This window comes from Megalops cyprinoides, chromosome 16, assembly GCF_013368585.1.
Source record: "Megalops cyprinoides isolate fMegCyp1 chromosome 16, fMegCyp1.pri, whole genome shotgun sequence".
NCBI classification, from domain to species: Eukaryota; Metazoa; Chordata; class Actinopteri; order Elopiformes; family Megalopidae; genus Megalops; species Megalops cyprinoides.
Genome location: NC_050598.1, coordinates 5798972 through 5817880, shown reverse-complemented (window position 1 = coordinate 5817880; position 18909 = coordinate 5798972). Strand labels below are relative to the sequence as shown.

The 18909-nt window shown below is 44.1% G+C and overlaps 2 protein-coding genes across 3 annotated transcripts; one reads left to right on the top strand and one right to left on the bottom strand.

Moving 5' to 3' along the window:
- Positions 1 to 1157: 1157 nt before the first annotated feature.
- On the bottom strand, positions 1158 to 8624 carry ponzr1 (plac8 onzin related protein 1). Of its 2 annotated transcripts, none has more exons than XM_036548867.1 (4): positions 8575 to 8624; positions 4335 to 4433; positions 3076 to 3224; positions 1158 to 1541 (listed from the first exon to the last, which is right to left on the bottom strand). In XM_036548867.1, exons 2-4 carry the CDS (start codon positions 4429 to 4431, stop codon positions 1413 to 1415), a joined length of 375 nt encoding a protein of 124 aa, XP_036404760.1. In that variant the 5' UTR covers positions 4432 to 4433; positions 8575 to 8624; the 3' UTR covers positions 1158 to 1412. The 2 variants fall into 2 exon arrangements, with proteins under 2 accessions (XP_036404760.1, XP_036404759.1); XM_036548866.1 differs by lacking the exon at positions 8575 to 8624 and adding an exon at positions 7973 to 8191.
- Positions 8625 to 12589: 3965 nt separating this feature from the next.
- Positions 12590 to 14430, top strand: zgc:194312 (uncharacterized protein LOC794943 homolog). The gene is made up of 2 exons (XM_036549077.1): positions 12590 to 13751; positions 14175 to 14430. The coding sequence occupies exons 1-2, from the start codon at positions 12823 to 12825 to the stop codon at positions 14233 to 14235; spliced, it is 990 nt and encodes a 329-aa protein (XP_036404970.1). The 5' UTR covers positions 12590 to 12822; the 3' UTR covers positions 14236 to 14430.
- The last annotated feature ends 4479 nt before the right edge of the window (positions 14431 to 18909 follow it).

The following is an 18909-nucleotide window of genomic DNA, read 5'->3' as shown; positions in this document are numbered from 1 at the left end:
CTCTCACTGGTGTTTCCAGAGTCTGGCCATTTCCTTAGAGCTGAGTTTCTAATGTGTCTCTGACCATGGCAACAAACGCATAGTTTTTTCAGTGTCAGCATATGAAATGCGAGGGTGAATACTGAACAATGGCGGATACGTTTGTCTCCGTGGTGACCATCTCTTCCACATGCTGCAGAGTGGCTGGAGGGGTGATGCCAGGGTGAGCACGTCTACCCCTGTCTAAGTCTGAGGCCTTAAATCAGCAGTTTCCTCTCATGGGATCATGATAAACAGTAGCCTACGTAGGGCCAGTGTGTCTTAAATAGAAAATCTAACACTAAAGTAATGTTTTATTGTTTAGTGATTGTAAAATTTAATAGTATTTAGTGCAATGACCTATTTAAGTGTTAACCTTGAACCTGCCATTTCCTTTCCTGTGAATGCAATAAACTATTGTTGCAACTGCCCTGCTCGACTGGCTGGTGTGTCGGGAATCCGGCCACACCTCCTACAATACAGAGATAATCCTGTCTTGACGTGGGCAAAGACATGGTGAACCGTTCTGCTTGGCTTTAGGCCTGGATTACGCTCATCTGACGTTCAGTGGAAATGTATCATTCATGTTCAGTTTGCACATTACATTTCTCATATGATAAGCTGGGTGGGGGCAGGGACTTGGTATGTTTCCCTCAATGCATTTAGAGACATGAAAGAATCCAGTCAAAAACCTTTGTATGAAGTCTCTTTTGGAATGACTCAATGTTACACTCAACAGAGCAAGTCCGCAGTTTTGGCATTTATTTTCTTGTGAAAAGACATGTAACACGCTCATTTTCAGCTGGCTTTCTTTAAGATCTTCTTGCAGACATCCAAGTAAACTGATGCAGCAATCCCAATAATGTTGAAGCCTCTTCAGATTACTCCTGCTCTTTCTTGAATCTTTGGACAAGATCTTTTTGCAGGAAATAAATGTTATATTCAACATGGCTATTTTATAGTCCAGCATATTTGCAAGCATGGTGCTTATTTTTTTGAATGCTCCCAACATGTGGTCTTGCATTTTGCTAATTCTGCCAAATAGCCCTCTACCTCACATGTGTGACAGTGACGACATAAATAAGAGACAAACAAAGAACATTGATTCAATGGACAGAAGAAGGAAATAGTCGGTCTGGACTTCCAAATGGTTTATTTATTTATGAAAAAAGCCAAACACGGATATGAAAACTTGATCTTGAAATGCAACAGAGTTAAAAGCAGTATCAGAACAAAGTGCTGCCTTGAACTTGTGAATGCAATGCTAGCACATACGTTTGCGTGTTGCCAGAGTGTGCACTGCTGCTGTGTGTGTGAGTGTGTGTGTGCACACATGCACAAGCGCTAGAGGGGACAGCCTCTAGTTCCCAGAGTGTGTCTGTCGCTCCCTGCCACTATGCGGTGATGATCTGCTGGGTGATGACTGTGGTGCCCTGGGCGCGATTCTTCACTTCCCTGGACATCTGGCACCAGGCGCAGGGGTAGCAGAAACAGAGGACGCAGCAGTCACCACAGAAACCCCCCTGTGGGACGAGATGGGCACAGGTTGAGAGAGAGAGCATTTGGGAAGGGGGGGGGTAAAGGCCAGAATTCACTCAGCGCAGTTGGAGCCGTTCTCTGCAAGTCACCCCCCCACCCCCATTTCAACACATGCGAATTTTCTTGTCAAAGCTAGCAGGCTCTTATCTCGGGTTATTGACTTGCGGCCATGTACATTGCACAGAGCACCAAAGATGGGTAAGTAAATTGTGACTTGTTTTCTTCCTGTGTCCTCTGGTCCTTCCTGAGTCTGGTATTGCTGTGGCTTTAAACCACTAATGCATTTCTCACAATGTACACACTCCCCCTCGCTCACTTCTTCCCTGCCACTGTTGGCCCCCAGCCTGCTGCACTTCCAGCCCAACCTCATTAGCAATGTTCAAGCTAATTACGCTGGAGGAACAGGAAGGGGATAACAGAATTACAGTGCAGAATTACATTCCTAAAATAAATTGCTGTGATTGGCTCATATCACTCACTGTATTTTGAGCTATTGTTTTCATATCCTATTCATACTATTCTGTATTAGCTCTGCCCTTGTGCCATTCATTTTCCTGTTACAACACAGTGCCTTTCATATATACTCATACCCCAAACTAAATAGGGAATAAATGAATACATTACTAGATTAAAATTCATTGTTAGCAATCAGAATTTGCTCTGTGCAATACTATTACTGTCACACCTTTGTAATGCTTTAAGAAGAAAATATGTCTTCTTATATCTAAAAGGTCATTTTTTCTTTTATAGCTTACTTTTTGTTCCTGCTCATTCAGGGGTGTGAGTGGCACTGTATGCCATTAACTGCATTAGAGTTGCATTCAATTTCTTAACTTACCTAACCTGTTAAGCACCTTCATTGTGAAGTTCTGCACTGAATACTTACAGACTGAGTGCTTGTGTCTTTAAAGTGACTAATTCTGTGCACCCCTCTTCACACACTAAAACACACTGTGACCTCACTGCCTCTCTCTCCTCTCCTCCCCTCTACACATGACTCTCCCTGTTACCTGCCCTCTTCTCCCCTCTACCCCTTTCTGTCTTTCACCCTCCCTCACACCCTCTCATGGTCACACCTATCTGTATCCTTACCCTTCTCTCATGTATGCCACCCCTGTGTTCTCTGCTTTGCCTCTCACCATATTCTCAACTTTAGCCTCTCCCCCATGCTGTGCTTTAGCCGTGCCCCCTGTTTCGCTTCTTTAGCCTTCCTCATGAGTTCCTTTCTTTAGCCCCTCCTCCTGTGTTTTCTGCTTTATCCCCACCACTGGGTTCTCTGCTTCAGCCCCTCCCACCTGTGTTATCTGCTTTAGCCCCTCCCCCTGTGTTATCTGCTTTAGCCCCTCCCACCTGTGTTATCTGCTTTAGCCCCTCCCCCTGTGTTATCTGCTTTAGCCCCTCCCCCTGTGTTATCTGCTTTAGCCCCTCCCCCTGTGTTGTCTGCTTTAGCCCCTCCCACCTGTGTTATCTGCTTTAGCCCCTCCCCCTGTGTTCCTTGCATCAGCCCCATCCACTCACATTGATGCCATAGCGCTCCCTCATGGATTTTCGGAGACAGCAGGAGACCACCATACAGAAGGGGTCCAGCAGGGGCATGCAGCAGCACCATCCATACTGAGAGGCTGTCTGGCACTGCAGGCAAGGGAAGCACCAGAAACCGCAGCAACCTGTCCACACACACAGAGACAGCAGCTCCTTTCTTTTCCGTTTTCTATTTCTCTCAATGTCACTTAATGCAAAGTAAGTAAGTAAACCAAGTAAACCAAACCAATATATCCATACTGCCATGAGCACTAATAACTAGCTGCTCCTTCAAGATGGACTATCTTTGTACTTACAGCTTGCTGTACAGTCTGTTGCAATCAAGTCATGAGTACACATTGGCAACAACAGCAACAAACACAAACAGGAACACAAAGACCAGCATTGGTGTTCAGACGTGTTTAGACGCATTCACTGATGCATAGAGTACAGATCACATTGTCAAACTTGTCCTAGGGCGCGCAGACGAATGCTGTGAGCATGGACCAGGAACGAAGGCGAATGAGTGAGCGGCTTCCCTGTGTGTGAACCTAACTATCCAGATTTGTGCTGTTCTGTCCGTGTGTGTCCTGGTGGAGTTTCCTTTGGAGTGAGCCCAGGCCCTTGGCCGCTGGCCCTGGCTAGCCCTCCCGCTACGAGTATTGCGAAACTCCCAAATGGCATAGGAGGTCAGTACATCACATTCAACAGAAGTGAAACCGAACTTGAACTGCGGCTGCGCAGATGACAATTGATAACATTCCTCACATTTTGTTCCATTGTTAATGAATGTGGATGGCCTACATCTCAAAAGAGTACTCCTCAAAAGAGTGAGAGTAAAGCATCAACATCATTGGAGACTATAGAGTATGCTGCATTGACTTGGCACATAGCCTTCCTTTTTCCTAAAATCAATTCACTGAAATCAATATCCCCCAGTGCCGGAAAAGGAAACACGCTCTGCTGGTGACACACCCACTCCTGTTTGTACTGCCTGAGTTCATGAAGCTACAATCTTGCCCTTTCATGAGCTATTTTTATCTGGCACAGAAGCAATATTGAAGCCGGACCCGATCAGACAGGCTACTACGACAAGTATCCTTAATATCGCCATTAGCATTCGCCATGATGTAGCTAGCTTGTAACAAGCACTCAAAGCAGATGTGTGTGGTGGACGGACTATGCCCAGCCACGGACCATCGCAGCAAGCCCACGGCACACAGCCTCAGCATACCAGGGTCGGTCATGTGACTTACAGGTGCCCATGTCCGAGCAGCAGTCGCACAGCCCTGTGGTCCAGGCCGCGGAGCTGTTTGTCGTGGTGACAGTCGTTATCTGCTGCTGCACTGCCATGGCTGCCAATGGGGTCGTGAGGGGTCGGGGGGAAGAGAGAGAGAGGGAGAGAGAGAGAGAGAGGGTGGTCATGATTTTTTTTTTGGATTGCCCCAATATTCTTGTGACCCTTCCCCCGGTGGCCAGGAGCACGCTACAGGCCACGCTCTCTACTAAGGCAACTGCCCGGCCAGGTGCACCATGCACTTGCTCCCTCTCACTTTCACTTGGTGAGCTGGAGACAGCTGGCTTGCAGGTTAATACATTTCACTTTTGCCCTCTGTCCACCACATGGGTACCATGGCTGAAGTTTCAGCTCAAACCTTCCTTCACATTGTTCAAGTAAACCAATAGAGAACCGCACACAACAATGGAACAGTGGTTTGTCCCTCTGTCACATAAACAGCATGAACTACTTTGTTCTTGATCCCTGGATGACTGTGAATGTGGAGCTGTTGTGCTGCGGGTGTTGAACCACACTTATCTTTCATGGTGGTAATGGTCAGCGGTTAGGAGGCTGAGAACAGCACTGTGGCACAGCAAAAATAGCAAGCTAGTAAGTGAGAATGAGGGACTCACCAACTGAAGTTCCAAAAAATATCTGGGAGGGGAGCTATCAGACAACTCATGTATCATTAACCAAACCTACATAAACCTGTTCCATCTATGACTATAAAACTTGAATATAAAACTATAAAACCTACCACTTTCTGTCCAGGTAAGCTGCTCAAAGGAACCCGCCTTCCACCCCCTCTCCCCACTTTCCTTTAGGGACTATCCCTTTGTCAGACTTCAAGCTAAATATCAATACCACTATATGCATATCAGTTGCAACCAATTTTCTCAACAGTCTTTCCCAACACTCATTCCAGGTACATGATGAATATCAAAAAAATGCTGCTGTTTTAGAAAGCTAGTCTTAGTGTAGGATGTCTTATTTCACAACACTTCCCAGAGAAGACTCTTCGGAGTCTTGACACTGGCCAAAATCTAGCAAGTAAACACTGCATTAACCCTCAGCCAGGTTATTAAGAAGTTATCAAGAGATGTCATGAGGATTACCGCATGCGAATCGATGCATTGCACAGACCTTAAAATGAAGTCATTGGCTTGAAGTATGGCAATATCATTTTCTTGTTATCTCTCTCTCTCTAAATATGTATATTTGTGCCCTTTGTATTTATTTACACCCTCCTGAAGGAACAAAAATTTAAAAGAACTCACCCTAAAATATTCTGTGTTTGGGAGGGGTATCATTTTTTGGGATTGTTTCATATCTATGAGTCATTGAGCCCTTGTTAAGATAGGAGGAGGAACTACAATGTGCACTATGGCATTTTGGACAAAAACCTGGTTCCAGCTGGCAAGAAGTTGAAACTTGCCTGAAAATTGACTTTCAAGCATAGTAACGATCCAAAGTGTTCATCCAAATCTGCAAGTGGTTAACCCAGTACAAAATATCTCTTAAATAAACAATGTTAATAAATATTAATAAATAAAACCACTAAAATCACCAGACCTTGGTGCAATCAAACACTGGTGGTTCAAATGCAAAAGATTGGTTCACAAATGAAAACCAAAAAGTCCAAAGAACTGAGATAAATTCTGCAAAGATGAATGACCAAACATCTCCCGAAGTTCGACCTAATAAAGCATTACCTTACATTACAGTACATGCATTTAGCAGATGCTCTTACCCAGAGCAACTTCCAGCGCAATAGAGCATGAGCGTATCCATTCAATTTAAACAAGCAACAGCGTCAGACCAGCCTAATAACACTCCCAGACCAGTGAGTGTGAGCATAACACTATTCAAGCCCTACCACAAGTTAACTGACAGAAGCCAAGCATACTATGATACAACAGTCCCTAGAACACAGAATCAAAACACATAACAATAGTACATGTAAAATAAACAAGAAATACTAGAGGTAGGGGGGTGGGAATTGAAGTGGGACCAAGATTCAGTCTGAAGAGGTGCGTCTTCAATCCATGTCAGAAGATGGCCAGTGATTCCGCTGTCCCAACCTCTGTGGAGAGTTCATTTCACTGAGAGATTATAGTTTTCTGGAAGAAAATCTAGTTGCTTCAGTGAACTCATACTTTTGTTCTGAATGTAGGATGTGAGTCAATCCATGTAAAATTAGTACAAATGTGAGTAATTCTGCAGATACAGATAACAAGGACAACTTTTCAATCCATGTGGGATCTTCACCATTTTTAATTTGTCAACTGTCTTTTGGTAGGACTTGCGCTTCACCTCAGTCACCTGGATCAACGTTCAAATGCTGCCAAAGCGCACGTTAATTTCACCTGTTGCATTAGTTAGATCTAAAGAGTGTGCACGCGCATACTGCCTCCTGTTGGGATCAACCGGCTAATTTGATTAGACGCTTCTGACCAGTCAGTGAACCTTTAATTTACAGTTCGTGAATTGGTACTTATTTATGTAGATAATGACCCGGAGTCCGACGAGGTAGCTGACACTCTTCTTGATGGGGATACATGGAACATGGTGCCTACGGTGCTTACACGACTAATCCATCGGATCAAGCCAGCAAAATGTGCTTTCTTCTGTCAGCTTTGAATTAAAACGTTTGACAAGTGTTATTTTTCTCCGATACTTACGTGATAGTTTGTTGTTCTTAAGCAACCGAACCGATGATGTCACGGACACGTTGGAAAAATGGAAAATGAGTGTGTGGGAATATACAGCATCGTATGTTCTCAAAGCCCCAAAATCTCTTTTGACGCGTTTCATATCAAAGCATCACGGTGAGCTACATATTGCCCATAGTTCACACAATCCACCCAAAGCAAATGCTCAAAACAATTTTCACATTTGCTTACCAGTGCGACTTATACGCGCTTATGAGCTATATGCTATTCACTGAGGTTTTGGGTTAAGTACCTTGTACAAACGTTCAACAGCAGTGCCTCACCAGGGAATCGAACCAGCAACGTTTGGTTTACAGGCCATTTATTGAACAATAACTTGTTCTGAAGTGCAGTAGTTACACTGTTGCTGCGGGACAAACAATTGCAGGATTAGTACCTTTAATCTAATTTACATTAAAAAGGTAAGAGATTACTTAGCTACGGGTGTATAATAAAACTTCACAAAACTGGCTGTGTTGTTTAAAATGTGCTGTGTTAAAACGACTTCCAGGTCATTATCATATTACTGATAACCTGCATGAAGCGAAACTAGATGTTAGAAACTAGGCCTATACGGTACTGAACAACGAGGAATGCCACGATAATAGCATGAGGTCTGATAGAGTTAAAACTACAGATAAAAAGTTTCTACTGATTGGGAGACTATTTTTCAAAACCTGACTTTAAACTGAGAAAACCTGTAAATATTTTAAATCTGAATAACAGATACATATTGCACAAAAAGTGGCGTGTAGAGCATTTATACAGTTTTGTTCACCTAGCGTAATGCTCATGGTTGTCGTATATAAATATAAGAAGCAAAAAAATGCACAATGCTAAGATCCCCACATATTAAATACTTTAAGCAAATAATACAGAACGGCTAACAATAATACTTACGTACCTGTTTCTCCCCCTTTCTCCCTTTGCACAAGCGGTCGTTTACACACGGTGAGCGGTTAGCTTTGAGTCTTTATACTAGAGGTGTGGAGTAGGCAGTGGGATTCCAACGAAATAGAAACCAATTTCAGCGGGAGGGGACAGGCTATGTCGCACCACGCAAATCACTGAATCTATTTACACCCACCCGCAAATCCAGTAAGCGCAGTATGGTCCTTCGCGCTGCGCACACGGACGGTTAAGTTTCTGTTCCACAGACATAGAAACTATGGGCTTTCGGTTTTACACATAAAACGGCACTAATTAACACATCGTAAAAATCGTTGAAATCATTGAGGACAAGTTAAATGCACTGCGCCAGTCCATACAAAATTAAGTTCTTCAGTGCTCTCAAAAAGGTTTTTCTGTTCTCATGTCCGACATTTTTCAAACATCGGATATGATTATTTGCAACTTTACTCAAAATTATTTAGCTCATAGATTATATAAAAATATAACATACAATAACATATGTTATAACATATAATAATATTAATGACTATAAAAATAGTAACAACATATACAATACATTCCAGAAACGGTAAAAATGTGGTTCAGCAAAGGTACCGTGTCAGGCCAGTCAGAAGTCTCACGAAAGTACCAGTTTCTGTGAAGTACATTCAGTCCATCTAAACGAGTAAGTATTTAGAAGATGGTGAGTGCTGGCTGTTCCAAAGACTACGACAGGCACAGTTCCTTGTCTAGCCACTGGGGGTGATCGGGGCTAAGCTGAGAATTAGCAGGACTTTGCCATAAGAGTCTGGGGCCCAGGCCAGAACCACTTTCAACCCTTTCGCCTAGGGCTTTCTTGATTCTGGCTCAAAGACAGGATAGAATTGTCAAGGTATCAGCAAAATGGTAACAGCTCCACCTTCCCTTCTAGTAGTCTAGGTGGAGTTTCTTCCATGTTACTTATGCCTACCCAGAACCCTTTGGGGAACAAGGTAAAGCAGTTAGGGGGCAGTACTGGGTGGAACCACTGTCACAATGGTGTAATTGAGAGCTGAGCAATAAAACCTCCCGCTGCAGTGGGATCGGACACTCAGTGCACGCTGCATGCTACTCACTGCACATGCAAATTCATGTTGCCAAAATGTTCTACCATGTGTGGACTATCCAAACGCACCTCCTCAGTTCTGAGGCACTGCAGTCATTTCGGCTTTGGGAATGGAGGCCATAACTTCTGCACAGATACTAAAACATTGGGCACAACAAACATTAGATTTATTGTATTTGATTTGTAATGTCTTACAATGTCTGCTGTCTTTGTCTGGTATGTTATTTTGTGTATTTATTTATCTTGTGGAACTGAGCTGTTGGAAACCAAAGGCAAATTCCCATTTTTAACCAAAATGACAGTGTCTGGGGAGAACAGTGGCACATTTTTCCCTTATCCGAAACAGAAATTATTCAAATAAATGGCATTACAGGGGATATTGTGTGGGGAAAACGTCAGATGGTGAATGTTAAAAATTTCCCTTTAAAAGAAAAACAGCAAATTGTTTTTCATATATTTTACCCACAACTACAACACCTTGTAGTCCCTCACTAACAAACACTCTAATCCAAAGTATCTTAAAGAGAAATCATTCTTTCATACAGCTGGGAATTTAATGAGGCAATTTATCCTAATCAGACTTGTAGCCTTGGCTGAGGCCACAACACCGCCCCAGTAGGGGATTAAACCAACAACCTTTCAGTTACAATCCCTGTGCCTAACAACTGAATGACACAGCAATTCAGTTTATGCCTGAGAGAGGGACTGATACAGACTTGAAGGCACTGAGTGAGTGGGCACTGGGTGGTACACAGTTGTACAATGCAAATGTCCCTGTTAAAAATTTCCCTGTTAAACCATACCTTCCTACCCGGATCCTGGTGGCCAATGGATTTTTTACTAGTCCTCATTACAGAACACAGTCACACTACACTCACTTTAATTATGAAAGCTGAGCAGATACTTCAAAGAAAACAAATCAGTTCTGGAACAGACATCAGTCTTTACAACACTTCAGCTACTGTTTAAACCTCAGGGGATGTCATTCTCTCATAGACATCTGAATAAATAAAGTGTTTCCTTTTGTGTTTGCTAGCTAGCTATTGTTTTCAGAGAAAATGTGAGATTTTTCCACCAAGTCCCTGTAACTGTAAGAATGTGCAGTACCTACAGGGCACATGGCAGCTTGTTCTAGTAGAACACCATGTGACAGGGGGCATTATTTGCAGATATTTATGTACACGTATGTGTGCAGAAGTGTGGTAATGCTGTGGAATATTGCTATGTTGCCACAGCAGGTGTACAGAATTATGACTCAACATTGCCCCCATTTTTGGGTGGGAGTAATACATCTTTTGAGCTTGTCAACACTCGGATGTATCTGCTTTAAAAAAGACGCAAGTGAGATATTACATGGTACCACCAGAGGGCACTTGAACCTAGTAATCCATCATTCACAGACAGCTCATAGACACGGCATGTCTCACAGCATGGTGCCAAAGGAAGTTAAATGCCCAGAGCAGGAATGTTAATTATATACGGCTAGGGTGATACATCAATGAAAGAATCATAATGATGCTAGCCACTATACCACTATTTTGATTTGGCTTCATATTAAACCTACTAGTACCCAGACCAAGGAACAACATCAGACTACTCTAAAAAAACAATAAATATAATGTATGTAATTTCAAAACAAGGGCTTCAATGACTTAAGAAATTAATGTAAAGGTATTTATTAGTGCACAGGTACAACATAATAATAAATGGGAAACATGTCTGCTGAGACATTTGGTATGACTTGAGTCCAGTTGTTCAGAGAGGCCAGGGTGGCCATAACACAGCACTGAGAGAACCCCCTCCATGTTTGGGCCATAAGACGAGAAGCGTGGAACCCTGGGGGTCGTCGCCAGGCAGAGGATCCTGGAATACTGGAACAAAAGATTAGTAGGCGTGCAAACTGTGTATATCATTTCCTGTTTTGGATTGGTGTTGTCCCAAACTTCAGTTATTAAACATTCACTGTATCCTATTTAAAAATATTACATAATTAATTCATGCAATATTATATTATACGATATACAATCATATTTCTTGAGTTTATTGTGGTCTGATGTCATTCCTCAGTTCGATGACCAACTGGTCTGAGTTACAGGTGACTTGGGGGGTATGTTTATTTGGGGGAGGGATAGTTATAATGTTATTTATGAAACATACCCCTGATGTGACTCATAACTCGGTCAGACCAATTATCTCACTCTTGTCCCTACTTTCACCTTAGACGCCCTTTCTTTTGGGCTTCAGCCCTCATCTGGTTCTGGTGCTGTCCCACTGGTTCAATCTCTCCTACTCCCTCTCTTTCGTATGTCATTGGTTATTGGTTTGGATCGCATGATTAGCTTTACACTGCTACAGACACAGTTTTGTTTTTCTGTATTATTTACAAATAATACTGCAATTTGATGTAAAAAAAATGCTCTGAAATGTCTTGAAATTGTTTGCTACGGTGCCTTACACTATCTGTTTAGCACAAGCCAAATGATAAAAAAAATAAGATAACAACAACACCAACATTTACAGGAAAAAAATCTATCAACAGATTTTAATGTGCACGTAAGAGTATTGCATGAAACATTGTTATGATTGTAACTGCCTTCTTTCCCTGAATTATGCTGTGAAATCATCTGTGCAAAACAACAGTTTCTCTTTGTATGAGAGACACGTGGTCACTGCAACAGAGTGGTCGTTATGCATAAATTCGGACGATCCACAATTGGCTGTCACACTTCCGTGATAGACATGGTCCTGATGTGTGCGCCAACAGGTTCAACAAATCCAACAAAGGGTCGAAGGGGAGGAAACCCGACAGCGCTGTATAAAAGGCACTGACATAGTTTGACAATAAGTAAATAAATTATGCCAGTATGTCACACAGATATGTATTGCAGTTGCAATTCGGTCGTACGTGCTAGTGACCCAACAAAACGACAAGCGTAACGAAGCACGTGTATGCGTATAGTGCAACCAGCATATTGGCACGTGCGTAACGCGCTTGGTGCAGCACAGAATAAGCTGGCTGTAACACGGATATCTCAGACACAAACAGTCAATCTGTTTCCGATATGAAGCATAAAATAATACTCTGGATATATTTTAAATAGCCAATTCACTTCAGATAAAATAGTTTCGTACGCTGTATTATGTGCTGCCCATTAAATGTATTGCCTACTGTGTATGAAGGAATTTTAAAATGTGTTCCTTTGTGTAAAGTTATGCCACTACACTTCAGACTCCTGAACACCAATCTGCACCAGAGATGCAACGTAGCTAAATAAAAAAAAATCTGATTAACACAGAAGAATATGCTTTTACTGAGAATTCTATGATGTGGTAACGGTAGGAATTTATGGCGCGCGCGTGTCTCTGTGTGTGTGCGCGCGCGCGTGTGTGTGTGTGTGTGTGTGAGAGAGAGAGAGAGAGAGAGAGAGAGAGAGAGGGAGGGACAGAGGCAGTTCGTCTGCTATTTGCTACTTTTTGACAGCCGTTGTCCGTGATGCTGCTGTTTTTTATCGCTTTCACATTCACCAGACAAATCCACAGGCGAGACAGATATGCGAGGAGGTGGAACTGCAAGTTAAACTGCGAGCTCAGTTTTTATTTGAAAAACCCTCTGGAGGACTATAAATTATGAATCATGACAGCGCGATGATGTGAGGAAAAGAAAGAAGATGCCTTGAAACTAAAGTTCCCTGAGTTTTATCCAATGACAAACGCAACCATAAAAACAACAATAATAATAAACAGCAAAGAGTGGGAAAATGTCGACAAAGAACGAGACAGACCATAACTACATCGCCGTTCGAGTGTGCGCTTCGACTACGTCCTTCGTAATTTTGGCTTTTTTCAACCTGGTTATAAATTGGACTATTCTACGTGATGAAGGACTTCGGAGCCATGCCCGCTTTGTCTTGGTTTTCCACCTGTTGTTCTCCGCCTTTGTCTACTTTGGGGTCTGCTGCGCGTTCTACGTACAGATATACATCGACGCCAGGACCCCAGCTGCCGCGTGCCAGACCTTGATAACTATGTTAATCACAAGCGCCTCGAACATCCTCCTCACCCTTACTGCGATGGCCCTGGACCGCTACGCTGCCATCTGCTTCCCGCTCAAGTACAGCTCCATGTGCTGGATGCAGTGGCCATGGCTCATCGGGGTACTAACTTGGGGCATAGCGCTCATCACCCCTCTGAGCCTATTGTCCAAAATGGAGGAGGACTTTGAAACAAGGGGAGGGCGATGCGGCCGCGATCTGTTGAAAAAAGGCGAAGTCCACAAAATCACGCTGATTTCACTGTGTGCGTTGCTCATTTTATTCAGCTACTGCAAAATCTTACTGGAGAGTCGGCGCCTCGGCGTGCTGTCTCCGCGCAACCGCGTCGGCCGCAGGACCATCGCCATGCACGGCACCCAGCTCGCCGTCTACATCCTCCCCAACTTCGTGAACTTCGTGCTGCACCTGTTTCAGAAGCACCATTACCTCCAGGAGGGTCCCAAGGAGCTGTTTGGGGTGATTAACTTTGCCTTCTTTAGTCTGGCGCAGTGCATAGCTCCGATCATCTACGGACTGCGTAAAGAGGAGCTTCTGGAACAGTTGTACCATCGCTTTCCCTGTCTGTCTTGCCACCTGAAAGGTATCCTGGAGTGGACCGTCCGAACCACACAGCCCTGCCTGCGTCCCCAGCCACGGTAAGAACAGCAGTCCACCGTTCTCTGTTTTTAAGTGACCACATATGGTTACTGTAGCATCCTTACGCATGTGTGAAAGAGTGTTTTTGAAAACATTGTATTTGCGGTAACCTGAATTTGGCACCTGTACTATTACCGTGCCCAGTCTGCACGGTAAAAATACAGCTGCGGTCTGAAAATGCACGTCGTGCAAGTGCAGTCATGAGTTTATGAGACAAAACACGAAGGGTACTCAATGTTATTCTCATCATGTAAGACAAACGGTCAGCAAGCATGACCAGGTAGATTGCGACTCGTCATTTGCCTGCGTCCCTTAAGGGCAGGACTGGGTTTGACAACGTTAATGTTCCTGTCGCTGTGACCTGGAAGGCTGCCATTGCCTCGACTTGGAGCTAATACCCGTTTTTCCGCTTTTTCTTTCAGAGAGAGAGCGATGACTTCCCAAAGGCTCATGTCGATAGAGCTGCCACGGACATCTATATGACTGGACAATACCGGGGCCATGACGGGGAATGGAATAGGACTCAAAGAGCCCAATTTCACCAAATCCTGGAGGATTCTGCGCGTGCAGCTTTGTCGGTATTTATTCGCTCGCGTGGTGGCGGAATCCAGGGAATCGTCGCCCACGGATAAAGATGAACACCTAAAAACTTACTGTGACCACAACACGCACGGCGGCGGCGGGACCGCAGTGTTCCGGTGAAGAAAACAGCAGAAAACCGCGCGCCACCCCTACACATGGCTGAGGAGCGCCGGAGAGGGATTGAGGGGGGACGGGGATTTGCGGAGCAACGGAACTCCGGTCACTTACTTTTCAGCGCTCTGCTGTGGTCGGCAAGTCTGTAACGCATTGAGCAATCTCTGAGATTATATCATATCACGGAAATCCAAGCACAAAATTAACTGCATAACTGCGATCGAATCTGCGCTGAATGCTACCGACTGGAAGATGCTGTGTTTGGGGACTTCCTAAATGTTTTTCTAAGGACCATAGGTTTTGATAAATGTGGATGCACGTTCTCTGCCCTGTTTCAGAGTGGCATCGTGGTTTCATGGAGGCTTCTCTGGCTCCTGACAGTAGGCTATAAACTGCGGAAAACTGTGAATTGTGAATGATTATGTGAACACTTACATAACGACGGTAATGTGCTGTCGTTGGCAATGTGAATACGCTTTGGACAATAAAAACCTTTTTTATATATAAAAAAAAAAACTCCAGTACTAATATTTACCACCCCATCAACACGACACAGTTTTACATTTATTCATTTAGCAGACGCTTTTACCCAAAGCAACTTACATAGGTTACAGTTCTTTACAATGCCATCCATTTATACAGCTAGATATTTACTGAGGCAATTGTGGGTTAAGTATCTTGTCCAAGGGTACAGCAGCAGTGTCCCAACAGGGAATGAACCGGCCACCTTTCAGTTATGAGTCCTGCTCCTTAACCACTAAGCTACACTGCCGCCCAGTTTTACACAAAAAAAAAACAACTCCAGTCCAGTCCATGGCACAAGTGGTTTGCTGCCTTATCCTTCTTGTCCAGATTCTCCCTCTTACCTCTTGCTGAAAGGTCTGGACCCTGAACATGGTCTGCATCAAAGGGAGGAGGTTAAAATGCTAATAGAGGATAAACATGCACACAGTCTGTCTCACGTCTTTCACACTGCTTCTCTATTGAGTCTGACACTATTTTCATGCACTGCCACTAACAGATGGTGACACTCGTGCAGCCAAGGCAGAGGCAATGTCTCCTTGTGCTTGCTTGCAGATGCTCTTATCAAGAGTGGCTTGCAGGTCATGGTGCTTTTACATTTATGCAGCTGGAAATTTACTGAGGCAGGTCTGGCTAAGTGCTTTGCGCAAGGGCACAAGAGCAGTGACACACTCTCTGGGACTGAATGAGAAACCATTGAGTCACAAGCCCTGCTGTTTACCACAGCACCACGGTATTTCAGAATGGGACTGGCTGATGCTGAAGAGGCAGCTGGTGTGACATTTCATTAGCACATTACACCATACTGTCAGAAGAGAAATGTGATCTTTATAACACACAGGTCTCAACGAGGAGTCTCAAACAAGCCTGATTCTTTTGGTCTAATTATTCTTTTTTAATTAGCTTCAGTTGTTGTGGTTGCTGTTGCTAACACGTATATGGATGCAGTATCCTGTCAGCTTTGAGTGCTCCTGATCATCCACAATGCCACTCTGCCCTCTAAGAAACCTGCCTAGAAGAGATTGTCTTTGGAACTTGCCCTTTCTTCTGTCAGCATGCAAATGGCTTCTGAGGATGGGGGGATGTGCTGCATCAGTGGAATGACCAACCTCTCATACCCCATAAAACAAGCCCTGTACAGCCATCTGCAACATGCCTTATGCATCAGAATAAAGGGCACTCAGCATGCATGAGTCAGCATGCATGAGTCCAAGTGAATTTAAAATGAAATTGATAAGATGACGGGCTTTTCACTGTTGCTGTACTTCCAGGAACGTCAAATGGTCTGAAAAACCCCTCCTGTCTAATGTGTCTTTATTTGTGTCTCGATTTCACATGCAAATGAAATCTTGCAAGGCAAACTAAAATGGCTTGTGCTTTTTGCCACAGTGGTGGGTTAAGGAAGTGTAACAGAAAGACAGAAGTCCAGTCTGCCTTGTTCTGCAAAAGACAGTGAGGTTTGCAGAAACTGAGCTCTCCCCTCTCTGGCAGACCAGCCTTGAGTGTCATTATCAAGGGAAAGCAATGTTATTTCAGTGATTCATTGCACAGGAACAGTATCACAAACACATGCAAATACTCACGCATAAAGGTGTGTGCACTCTCTCATGTACACACATGTGTGGGCTATAACCCTGTGAGACAAGCAACTTAGGACCATTGAGGCAGACCACAGACTCATGTAAATGAGATAAGTGCCCCTTACATAAAACAAAGACCCACACAAAAATAGAGGAGCACTCCATTCCGTCCACAGAAAGAAGCTCATCTGGGGTTGTGGGGAGGGTGGGGGGGGGGGGGGGGGGGGGGGGTTGTGTGGAGCACTAAACCAGGCTGTGCTGTCCACATCCTATGTGACCAAATAGCTGTGGGGAGCAGGGAGGGACAAACTGCTTCTTAATATATAGTTACCATGCTCTGGATATATGTCCACTGGAAATAAAAGTGCCTAGATGTGCTCAGAGAGGACAATGCACAGAAATGACTCGTTTGGTCATATTCATCATGTGAAGCAGGAACCGCATCTCTCTTGCGCTTAGGCAAGATGGCTGATGGTAGAGGATGCTGCAGGCCAGGGTGCCAGGACACATGAGAGATTGTAGATGAGTTGGACCCAGTCCTGCACCACCACCTAACCCCTTCATGGTAGTCCACCTTCTTGAGTCCACCTCAATGATCTAAAAAGATTACATATGTATCAGCAATATGGTGACAGTTCCACGTAGCCCTTTGGAAGCTTAGATCGAGCTTCTCCCATAGTTCTGGACATGTGTCTATCTTAATGTTATGTGGACCTATTCCGTTCTTTCTATCTGCCTATCTAATCGTGACTGCCCAAGGGGAAAGGTTTGGGGGGTGGTTCTGGATTGGGCCTTGAAAGTGAAGTTTGATTAAGCCCATGGTGGACAATGCCAACAACCACCAGTGGATGGGTTGCAAACATGTCCGTCATGCTAATTCCTCATCTAGCACAAGCAGGCTAATAATATTCCCCATTGTACAGAGCTGTCCAAACTGAATCTAAAGCTTTGTTTCATATGTGCAATCACACCTTGGAATCGTTGGTCCCTACGGTAATGAGCTTGCACACTTTGATCGGACGCAGTCTCTCTTGACGACAAATCCTTGTGAAGGAGGTGTGAAAGTTGGTGACATCTGGTCACGTGATTAACAGTAGGTCTCCTCTCATCTCCATTGTTCTATTTGTGTTTTTCCGCAGTTGCCGCTTGCCTGTTTTCAGATGAGGGAAATTCTCAGCCTCGCTACTCCCAACCGCAACACTTCCTGTCTTTCTGCTGGCGCAGCAGTAAAAAAGACAAGAGGAGCTGAGCTCAGAGAAGGGTGAAAGACAAGACGGGCCGAGCTCAGAGAGGGGATACAGATTGACGAGCCAAGCTCAGAGATGGGCTAATATCTGATATTAACCCAAGTCATGCAAGTGTGTGTATATGTAGTATGTATCATTCCAATAGTAGCCTCACACAGCTCACCGAAGAGGGACACATAGATCAAAATCTGCACGACGGTTTATGAAAACTGACATGAAACAACAAAGCACAGGTTTCTGTTTCATTTACCTTCAAGTCAGCACTCAGGTAGGAGCTCAAATCGTCCCACAGCTGAGAATGTGGTTCTGAGAGATGGATGTCTCGGACAGCTCTCTGGAAAAACCTAAATGACAGAGCTCTCATTGACATGGGATGGAGCTGAAACAATTGTGCTCCCAAGGCCACCTCATGAGTAGTAACAAACTGAGTGCCAGCAGGGGTTTCTCTTCTTGTCACTGTGCTGCTTTTGGTTCAGTCTCAAGCCAGAAGAGGTGTGGAGCTTTTACATGCCATTAGCAAGTGGTTGAGTACCTGAATTCCATCGAGACCTCTAAAAAAGATTCCTTTACTCTCCCAAAACCTTCTTGCTGAGTATATGTGACGGGTCCATATAATGAGATACTGAACAGCTCCCAAGTGGCTCAGTCAGCTAGAGCACTCGTCCATATAGCCCCAGCTTCCGCAAACAAGCTTAAGCTTGAATTGTACAAAAACTTGCATATCTTACTGCTTTTTTAGGTGCTACGCATTTATAAAGCTGGATATGTACATGAAGGGAGTAGGGTTGGGTATATCAGCAGGAGTTCCCACACCTTTCCACTCCAGCACCCTCTATTGGCTCAGCAAAATCCCTAGGTGACCTCAGTGGGGATTTGTGCATCCTCTACTCGACTTGTGCCCCGGTTTTCAGCACTGCATCAACTATCTTCCTCACAGGCGCTCTGTGGGACCTGCAGTGTGGGAAACAGTTGCTCTCCTAAGATGGAGTCTATCAGAAGATTGTGGTGTGCTTGCTTGTGTTCCTGAGTCTAGAGTACATTTGGTGATTCTAAACTGGGTGAGAAAGGAGAATAGCATAAAGAAAATGCTAATGATAACAATCCCACAGGGT